Below are 10,525 nucleotides of genomic sequence, written 5' to 3' on the forward strand. Positions count from 1 at the left end.
TCATTGAAATGTTTTATATACCATCACGCCGGCCCTCTACAGCTGGATCGGATTTGGCCTACTTCTTCCAAACAAAACAATCTCAACGCTTCAGCTCTTGAATCCCCGCTAACAAGAATTCCCAAGTCATCGAGCATTCTCTAGTAATTAGTCTAGTTAGCTCCTCACAAAATCTCCGCTCCGCTGCCTCCTCCCTTATTCGAAGCCTCTAGTCTCCCTCCTGATTCCACCTCTAAGCTCGGATCCATGGTGTCTCATCGACGACAACCACCATTCCCACAATCCCACGGGTGCGTGTGTGTGTGTGGCATCTCTCTTAGGGCGAATTTGGAAACTCAAATTTTTTTAGAGCCACTGACTTTGAATAACCATTTAGTTCTTTATTGAGTTATTTTTATCCTTGGGTGTACCTCCCCTTGCTTCCAAATTAGCCCTTAGTGATCGACCTATGGCTAGGGTCGACGACATAAATTTTGATAACTTTCAACTCTCCCCATTCTTAGGTGTTATGGTCCCTTCACCGCCAACGCTAATACAGGAGTCTAGCACTAACACTAAGCCTAACCACCAAGACTAGCATCATCACTTTTGTCAGCACTAACACGTACCCATGGCAAAACTAGAAATAAAGATCACCGCCTGTCACAACAAAGGGACGGAGAAAAAGTGGGGAGGAGAGGAGCAGAGGGGAGAGGACATGGGTAAAGACAGTCAAAATGGGTGTCTTCGGCGACTAAGGGACTAGACTCCTCGACTGGAGATGGAGGAGGGGAGTGATGACCTAGGCAGAGCGAGGAGTGAAGAAGGCAATACGAGAGTAGGGCAGGGGTGGGTGCTAGGGTTAAGGGGTACAACAACGTGGTTATATACTGCAGGGGATAGTGGGTCATGTCGGACCATTATTATTTAGTTGTGCCAAGTGAGCTAGCGCATATTATTGGGGGAGTGGCCTAGGCACGCCTTGTAGTATAGGTCGGGCAAGCATAAGGGGCTAGTTGCCGAGACACGTTGTGCCTAAGCCAGGTCAAAACAACGGACCGTTGGTTGTGGACTAGCTCATGACTACCAAGTTGTGTGCATGGCGGTCACAAAAAGAAAGTTGTGTGCATGGCCATCTATATGCAGAAGAGGTTCTTAAAAAAAATCTGTATGTAGAAGAGGAGGGCGGCAATGGTAGGTGAAATCTACTCGTGTGGAAGAGAGGAAGAAAATAGAGATTGGAGTAGAAAGGGAAGATCAAAGGATATATGATCTTTTGATTGAGTACCATTGCTTGTAGTGTGTTTGAGACTAATCTGGTGAGTAGAAAATAGAGTGTACTGCGTTTAACTTTTTTACATGGCACGGATGAAATTCTCTTATAATTTGTACCACAGTAAATGTGTGTTTCTTCATTTTTTTTTTAAGCGATCCAACTAGCATGCAGCAGATTCGGGGACACGCAATCATCCTCTTTCATTCGTGCATAGACCAAAGTTTCGATGGAAACAGTAGCCCGACACACAATGCGCTTGCAAGACCGTAGACCGTAGCTGGTACCACTAGCTAGTAGAGCGACGTGGAGCAAAGCCGACGTCGTTTTCACCGATCGGGTCAGTCAGTGGCCGTGCTTAGAATTCCAAGACATGGCGTCACGATCGACCGATCGCACGGCTCGCAGCGTCAACGTCATGGATATCATCCGGTGCCACCTCGTTCTTGTCCTATGTGCAGATACTCGTCAGGAATAGGAATACGACACGCGTCGGCCTGACGCCAACTGGCTGGCCCTGGTTTGTTCGCCGAAGCCAAAGGCCCAAAGCTCGTGCTTCATCAGAGCGTGACCGGCTGACCGCTGACCGCCACAACTGGAACCGGAAGTCTTCCATTCCATTTCCATCTACGTGGTGGCCCAGGCTTGGCGTGACCTAACCAATGACATTCAAATTCTCTAATCTCCCAGGATCAGGATACAGGCACTCAGGCAGTGGTTCTTGCATTTCCTTTATTTTCACTAAGCATGACGGAGTTATCTTTTCTTTTCACTGAAAATAGTAATAAACACACAGATCCAGCAATTTCACCACAACAGAATCCTATATTGGGCTACCCATTTTGCGCTGGGCCACATCATTCATCAGGAGTGAGAAAGCCGAGCCCGCCCCCGTTCCATATTCCACAGCGCACACCGCGCCCGCCGGCGGCATCAGGCTGCGCGCCTCCTGCCCTTGCCACCACCGCGGCTCCCGGTCCCGGACCCGAACAGCCCCGTCCCGAGCACCCATCCCTCGATCATCTCCTGCGCCGCGCGGCCGTTGTCCGCCGGCACCAGGTGCCCAGCCCCGTACACCACGACGTGCGCCAGCGCGCGCGACCGCTGCACGTACCCCGCGAGCTCCCCGTCCCCGGTCCGCCACACGGCGCGCTGCGCGTCCTGGAACGCGCGCAGCCCGTCCCAGCGCACCCCGGCGAGCCACGCCTCCGTGGACACGACGCCGTCCCGGAGGTCACGGACGCCCTGGTACAGCAGCACGCGGGTGCGCCGCAGCAGCGACTCCGCCTGCGGCACCACGCTGCGCATCACGTCGCCGCGCATCGCCGCGCCCACCGCGTCGCTGCACTCCTCCCACGCCACGTCCCCGCGCGCGCCCAGCGCGGCCTTGGCCTCGGCGCGGTTCAGGAACTTCCCCACGGCGCCCGCCGCGTAGCCCCGCTGCTTCGCGTAGTCGTACAGGGTGGCGAGCCCCGTCAGGTTCTGCAGCCGCGCCAGCACCTTCACCCGCGCGTCCGACGCCGCGACCCACCGCTCCGCCAGCGTCAGCGACACCGCCTCGGACTGCAGCGACTCCAGCTCCCGCTTCTGCCGCGCGTTCACGAGGCCCAGGAAGTAGGCCGAGTCCGCGTGCGTCGCCACCTGCGCCACCGGGTGCGTCAGCCCGTTGCCGATGGCCACGCCGCGGAGGTTCACGCGCTGCGCCTCGGGAAGCCCCGCGTTCGCGTCCAGGATGTGCGCCCCCGCCGCGGGGACGTACTTGCCCGCGTAGCTCTCGCCCGTGAGGAAGAAGGGCCGCGCGCGGAGGGTCGGGTCGAGGGAGTACAAGGACTGCAGCGCGGCGAGGATGTGTGCGGCGATCACGGACTGGTTCGTGGGGATGTCGGCCGGAGACGGCGCCGCGCTGAAGCCGGTGCCCAGCGGGCTGTCGATGAAGAGGAGGCCGAAGCGGCGGTTCCACGCGAAGGGGTTGCGCCGGAGGGTGTCGCCGTCGGGGTTGACGAAGTAGGGGCCGAGCTCGAAGAAGTTGCCCAGGAGGCTGGAGCAGCCTGGCCCGCCCTGCAGCCAGAGGAGGAGCGGCGTGGAGGCCGGCGGCGTGACCGGGTCCGTGGCCTCGTAGAAGGCGAAGAAGAGGGAGGCGTTGGTGGGTGGGATGGGGAGGTACTCCGATTTCGTCGGCATGGCTTCCTTGGGGAACACCAGTGGCGCCCCCGCAGCAGCTGGGAGTGGGAGGATCACGGTGAGGAAGACGAGGAGGAGTGGGAGAGGCGGAGCCATGCGACTGGCCGAGCTAGTCCTCCTCCGGTTGGAAATTGGATGAGAAGGTGTGGGATTGTGGGGCTCGTCCTCGCTCGTCGCTAGTATAGTGAGTTTCAGTGCACACTCAGCAATGCTTAGTCTTCGTCCCCTCCGTATGGTCGTCGTATTCAACACCGATGCTGAGTACGGTGTTTAATGTCGTCGCGCGGGCCCACGCCCACGACAAGCGTTGACGTAGATAAGGAAATTTCATTCCAAGGCCTTGTTTAGGCCTTGTTTAGTTTCGAAAAATTTTAGAAAATCGACACGGTAGCACTTTCGTTTGTATTTGACAAATATTATCTAATTATAGACTAACTAGGCTCAAAAGATTCGTCTCGTCAATTTCGACCAAACTGTGCAATTAGTTTTTATTTTCATCTATATTTAATACTTCATACATGCGTCTAAAGATTCGATGTGACGGGGAATGTGAAAAATTTTGCAAGATTTTCTGGGAACTAAACAAGGCCTTAGATCCCACCAAAAACCAAAAAGTTTTCAAAATTTCCCGTCACATCGAATCTTGCGGCACATGCATGAAGCATTAAATATAAACGAAAATAAAAACTAATTACACAGTTTAGCTGTAAATCGCGAGACAAATCTTTTGATCCTAGTTAGTCTCTAATTGAACAATGTTTACCACAAACAAACGAAAGTACTACAATAGCGAAATCCTAAAACATTTCACATATAAACAAGGCCCAAATTCCAGGTGTTTTTACATTTAGCAATTGCACGGTAATTTTTGTTCTAAAAAAATCAGAGTGGCCCGTGCAAATAAAAATTGCACGGTCAGCGTGTTGTCGATCCTAGTATAATTTAGAGTACGTTTGGTGGAGCTTCACCTCGCTCAGTTATTGCTACAGTAACTTGGGAAGTTGAAGTACTAACCTCATCGTCATTGATTTTTTTAAAAATTACAAGGTACGACTTAAACGACCACAATATATATGCACACTCATACCTATAAACATATGTAAAGTTGGTGGGGGGTGGAGAAGAATCTTGCTCGGAAGATTTCGTAAGCAACAAGATCATTAATGTGATCAAAGGAATGATGGCACATCAAGAGAGACTACAAGATGAGACCCTGTTTGTGCCTACAAACAACAGAGTACTGCAGGAGTTTACCTCACTACTCCAGAAATCTTGATATGAGCTGGTGGTATTACAATGGGGTTTTCGGATCATGATGCCCTCCCTGTACACGGCCAACACATGTCCGTATCACATTGACACATTGCTTCACTCCAACTATCTTTCAGTTTCTATTTGCCAAGACATGGTGATACATACCAATGAAAAAGATGCAAACATCTGTGTAGACTAACCGTTGGTGTTAGGATGCACTCTTTTTTAAAAACGAACTGGCACTCAGTGCTAATCACTAGAACACGCATTTGGTTTCATCATACTGTTCCTGTGAATTCTTGAATCCATTTGTGTTACAGTAGCAGTAGCCTAGCAGACACATCATCTGGCATGTGTAATGAAGCGAATGAAGATTCACTTTTGGATTGGAGTTAGCTAGTGAAAAAGGAATGATCGTTCTCGATCGTGTAATCGTGTTTGGCCTTGTTTACTTCCCAGAAAAATTTGCAAAATTTTTCACATTCCCCGTCACATCGAATCTTTAGACGCATGCATGGAGTATTAAATATAGACGAAAATAAAAACTAATTGCACAGTTTGGTCGAAATTGACGAGACGAATCTTTTGAGTCTAGTTAGTCTATGATTGGACAATATTTATCAAATACAAACGAAAGTGCTACAGTGTCCATTTCCCAAAATTTTTCGGAACTAAACAAGGCCAAACCAAAAGATCACTGGCCGGTGCAACTTTTACAAGACTTGGGGTTTTGTAAGCAAACACTTTGATTCCAGTTCCAGTAAATAATACTCTTTAGAATTCGACTCAAAGTGACAAATACTCCGTATATATGTACGCTCGCTAGTTGGCTGGCCTGGAAATGAAGGTGAGCGACATAATGCTCTCATGGCTCATCGCGGAATGGAAGGGATGAAGTCCAGCTCCAGCATGCCGCCATACGCGTCCACGGCGGCCAGCTGCGAAGAACGAGCTCGGTGATGCAGCAGGCGGCCACCACCACCAGCACCGATGCCACCGGGAGGGAGAAGCGGCAGGAAGCCGATCGGCGTGCCAGCGTAATCGTCGATCTTGAGCAGGTCGTCGGGGCGGCGAAAGCCGCCGGCAACGGCGGCGGAGCGCATGAGGGCGGCGGCGCCTCCTCCTCTCCTGAGGAGGTCGATGGGGCTCGGGTGCGTGTGCTGCCCCTCGTACGTGGTGATCACCGTGGACGGGTCCTGCTGCGACCGCTCCACCCGCTTCTTCACCCCGCACCGCGCCGTCGTGCACCGGTAGTAGCTCCTGCATATGTATGCACGCATTATTATATATTGTGTCGTTCCTGAGCGTGTGCATGAACAGCGTGCAGCTGGTTTGTATACTGTACTAAATAACTGCGTGTAGCATGCATATGGTGCATATGCGACGACTAAACTACACACATGGTTTTCGTGGTCATGACACACGTTGGTCTGGACTCTCTGGATTCTCTGGGTCTTGTTTCGTTTGAACAGAGAAAACAAGGAAACTGTGCGATGCACGTGTTTGACTAAAGATACCTTGGGTATGTGCTGTTCTTGACGGCCTTCTGGCCGTACTTGCGCCAGCGGTAGCCGTCCTCGAGGTGGTCGACCTCGCTCTTGGTCATGAACGCCACACGGGGCTCCCGCGCCTTCTTCTCGCCTCTCCTTTTCTTATTCTCCTTGCTGCTCCTGAAATGTGATGTGAAATTGTGAAATGAATTATAAACACGTACGCGTGCCCAAATGTACACATCATCAAGGACGACAGGGGTAGCTGTGCGGCAGGTCGCACTCTCAACTGCAGTATAGAGTACTGTACGTACGATACGACAAGATGGAAGGAAGCAACGCAGCGGACCACAAATTGGTCCATGGAACTAGTGTACTAGTACTAGTACGTACTGCCTGCAAAGTCGTCATCAGGACCGGTACCTCATGAATGGGATAGGACGAATAATGGATGAAAAATACTGTCTCTAAATAAATCAGATTTTAGAGTTGTTTTAAGTTAAATCTTTTTATGTTAGTTTGATCAAATTTAATATTTATAAAACCAAACGAGCACGTTATAAAAAATATATTTTATGGTACAAATTTGATTTCATAGATGCTGATGCTCTTCTGTACAAATTTGGTTAAACTTGACTAAAAAAGTTTGACTTAAGAGAACTATGAAAATTGATTCATCCAAGATGGATGAAGAACTTGATGGAGTTAGGCTAGTCTCAATGCGTGTTTCATGATAGTGTCATGCATATTAAATAGGGTGTCACATAAGCAAAATTACTGACTTGGCAGGGTCATTAAATGAAGGAGTTTCATCAGATGAGAGAAGAGTTTCATCCCCATGAAACTCATGTGACTCGGTTACCTAGTTTATAGTCTTGGTAACTGTACTATGAAACTATGCATTGAGGTATAGTTACCTAGTTTGCGTATAAAAGCTACTCGTCCTAAACCTCATTTATCGAGAAGTCAAACAATCTTAAGCATATAAAAAGCTACTGATATTTATATTTATGATGAACAATAAGTATCACGAGATTTATGATGCTATTAATATTTTGTTGTTCTTTGACTGTAGAAAAGAACTATAAATTGTATCTTATAAATTATCCTTTAATTTCCATAGTTGGTTATCAAAGATTGTTGTATGAAAAAATAGACACCGTACCTAAAACATCAAATATTCAAATATATAAATTATATATACTCCATACATATGTAAGAAAATAATAGCCAAAGCTTAATTGATTTGGAGACCATACGCTAAATAAAAATATATGTTCATGGACAGGGGACTTAATTCGACCATGTTCTTTTTTAAAAAAAAATAAATTGCCAAGTGAGATTATTTGTAAATTGCCAAGAGTGGGCTTATTTGTTGGTTAAAAGAGTTTTTACTCGACCATGTTTTTTTATAAAAAAAAGGTTAAATAAATTGCCAAGAGTGAGCTTATTTGTAAATTGCCAAGAGTGAGCTTATTTGTTGGTTAAAAGAGTTTTTTTAGGACTTGTTTGTCGGTCAAGTTAGGTGGCAAACCCTAATCCCTTTGTGTTCACACCGGACCGGTATACACACGGTGGGATCTTTGTTTTATTTAAGCAAAAAAGAATTATTTAAGAAGAAAAATATCTAACACTTGAAAGCGATTTTTCCTTATTCCCTTGATTGTTTATAAACTAAGCTTGTTACTACTATAATCAACAAGAAGATTTACATCAAATTTTAATTTAAGCATATATAGTGTGTAGCTAGTTTTGCAACAGGTATATAATTCTAGACTTAGGCCTTGTTTAGTTCTCTGAAAATTTTGCAAATTTTTTTATATTCCCCGTCACATCGAATTTTTAGACACATGCATGGAGTATTAAATATAAACGAAAATAAAAACTAATTGCACAGTTTAGTCGAAATTAACGAGACGAATCTTTTGAGCCTAGTTAGTCCATAATTAGATAATATTTGTTAAATACAAACGAAAGTGCTAAAGTGTCGATTTCTCAAAATTTTTCGAAACTAAACAAGGCCTTACTTGCAGTTCCGATCGGCTGCATCATCGTCAGCTTCTCCTTCTCCCTCCTGCTCCTCCTCTCCCTCGATCCTACCTTTCTTGCCGCACCGCCGGCGCGACGGCTCCTCGTCGTCGTCGTTGGCATCCGCTCCCGCCTCGCAGCTGGATGACGACAGCACCGATGAGTTGGCCGGCGTGACGGCCGCCGCGCCGGCCATCTGACCATCGGCGTCGGCGTCACGGCGGCTGTCACTCAGCTGGACAACCATTTCTTGCTTCACCGCCACCACAGCGTCGTACTCGTCGTCGGCGCCGCCGCCCAACCGGCACGGCGGCGGCGCGTCGTCGCTGCCGAAGTGCGCGGCCAGGCCCGCGGGGTCCAGGAATCCCTGCAGGTAGTCCGCGATGCTCGCGTACGGCGCCGTGCCGCCGTCCACTTCCCCGGCGCACGGCGGCGAGACCGTCTGCTGGAAGAAGAAGCCGCCGCCGCCGTCGTTGTCGAAGGCTGTGATGAGCTGGTCGGAGGTGGCAGGATCGTCCCCGTGGTAGAAGCCCCCGTAGCCGCTGCCTCCTCCAACTCCTGTTGCTCCTCCAGACATGGTGATCGACCGGAGTCTGCGGGGATGGAGGAGGTAGTCAAGCGTGCAATGGGGACTGGGGAGATGGAGAGGAGGTAGCTGGGGACGACTGTGGGTGATAGCTAGCGTTGAACTTGTGTGCAAGTCTTCGCCGCTTTAATTTAGAGAGAGAAGGTAGAGAGGAGTGAGAGGGAGATGTTGTGCTTGTGCGGTGGTGGCATTAAATAATGGTGCAAGAGGACAATTTATTTATAAATAAATTGTTTGAGGCTAAAATAAACTAAAATTAGAAGCTAAATACTCCCTTCATACCAAAGTCGTTTAGAACGACAATAACACGGTCTCTAAAAACCTAACTTTGACTATTTATATTTATAAAAATATTCATAAAAAAGTGATATATATATATATATCTTTATAAAAATATTTTTCAAGACAAATTTATTTATATGGTTTTCATATTTTTCAAACTCAATAATTTAAAAGTTATTTATGATTTATATTTCTAATATTCAACATAAATCTTGCCTAAAATACCTTTATTTACAGGTATAAAGAGAGTATTATACTTTCCTAAAGATTTTAATAGCGGTGCTTTTCTCCATGACATATTTATATAAAAAAAATCCTCCGTGTAGAGTGATCGTGTAAGAGGTAAATTTATTTATAAGTCGTTTGGGGGAAATAAATCGAAAGTAGAAGCTAAATAGTATGTTTCTTTATAGCATTTTTTATAGCCGTGTTTCTCCGTATATAGCCGCTATTTGTTAAAAAAGATGTTTTCCTCCATTTAGAATAATGATGTAAGAGGACAATTTAGAAGGCTATTTTAATCATGTGTTTCCTCCATTTTACTGGAAATTGTTGCTTAGGAGACTACAAAACATATATATATATGAAGGGTGTTATGTGTCTTTTTAGAGTTGATTTAGTGTTGTTTGGTTAGTCTCTATTAAAGTTTAGTTAGCTAAATCTAGTCTCATTTAGTTATTTTTCATATAAATACTATGACTAAATAGAACTAAATGAGCTTAAGCGAACTAGCCACCAAAATATTGCTAAATAGAACTACACCTTACCACCTTTTAAGTCACTTTAGAGGCTAAACACCTGACTAAAAGGGACTAAAAGCACTAAAGACCTCTTTTAATATTTTTTAGTCCACAGACTAAAATTTAATCTTTAACTTAGTTAACTAAATTTTAGGAGACGCAAACCAAACATACCTTCATTTGGAGCAACTTGCACCCGTGCGGCCGTGTGTCTTTTTCCCATGAACAAAGAGTTATTATTATATAATATACGAGTCATTCGATTAATATAGTGCACACTGATCTGGCCTTGTCTTGGATCAACGATTATTCTTAATCCTGGCTGTAACTGTACTGTATTAGCCTATTAGGCTCTGATGATGTTTATATTACTAGCTACTATCCTATATACGTGCCGCGCGTCTCGGTAGGCTCCACGCACACGCACGCGTTCGGCCATTTGGGCACATGTGAGATGGACGGATCGGACGTGGGACGGCGCCAATGCGCGGCTAGCTGGGCTGGGCAGGCAGTGCTACAGTACACGGTGGTACACCGTACCGGCCGGCGCGTCTTGGTTGTTAAGCAACACGTGGAGAAGGGGGGCGGTGCACGTTGTGGTTCCATGGATCTGCCGCCCAACGTAACTCCATCGTCGGCGATTCGTGCATCTCTCCTTTTCGGCGACGACAGCATGCAGGTACAATTTCAGGTTTAACTTTCTTCGGTGTGA

At 47.1% G+C, this 10,525-nt stretch overlaps 2 protein-coding genes across 2 annotated transcripts; both read right to left on the bottom strand.

Annotated features, from left to right (window-relative positions):
- On the bottom strand, positions 1,951-3,840 carry LOC8064741 (serine carboxypeptidase-like 50). The gene has a single exon (XM_002441539.2). It carries the CDS (start codon positions 3,527-3,529, stop codon positions 2,186-2,188), a length of 1,344 nt encoding a protein of 447 aa, XP_002441584.1. The 5' UTR covers positions 3,530-3,840; the 3' UTR covers positions 1,951-2,185.
- LOC8083816 (WRKY transcription factor WRKY24) lies at positions 5,311-8,976 on the bottom strand. Its single transcript, XM_021447791.1, has 3 exons — positions 8,205-8,976; positions 6,205-6,357; positions 5,311-5,947 (listed from the first exon to the last, which is right to left on the bottom strand). The coding sequence occupies exons 1-3, from the start codon at positions 8,780-8,782 to the stop codon at positions 5,560-5,562; spliced, it is 1,119 nt and encodes a 372-aa protein (XP_021303466.1). The 5' UTR covers positions 8,783-8,976; the 3' UTR covers positions 5,311-5,559.

Source organism: Sorghum bicolor, chromosome 9 (genome assembly GCF_000003195.3).
Source record: "Sorghum bicolor cultivar BTx623 chromosome 9, Sorghum_bicolor_NCBIv3, whole genome shotgun sequence".
In the NCBI taxonomy this organism is placed as follows: domain Eukaryota; kingdom Viridiplantae; phylum Streptophyta; class Magnoliopsida; order Poales; family Poaceae; genus Sorghum; species Sorghum bicolor.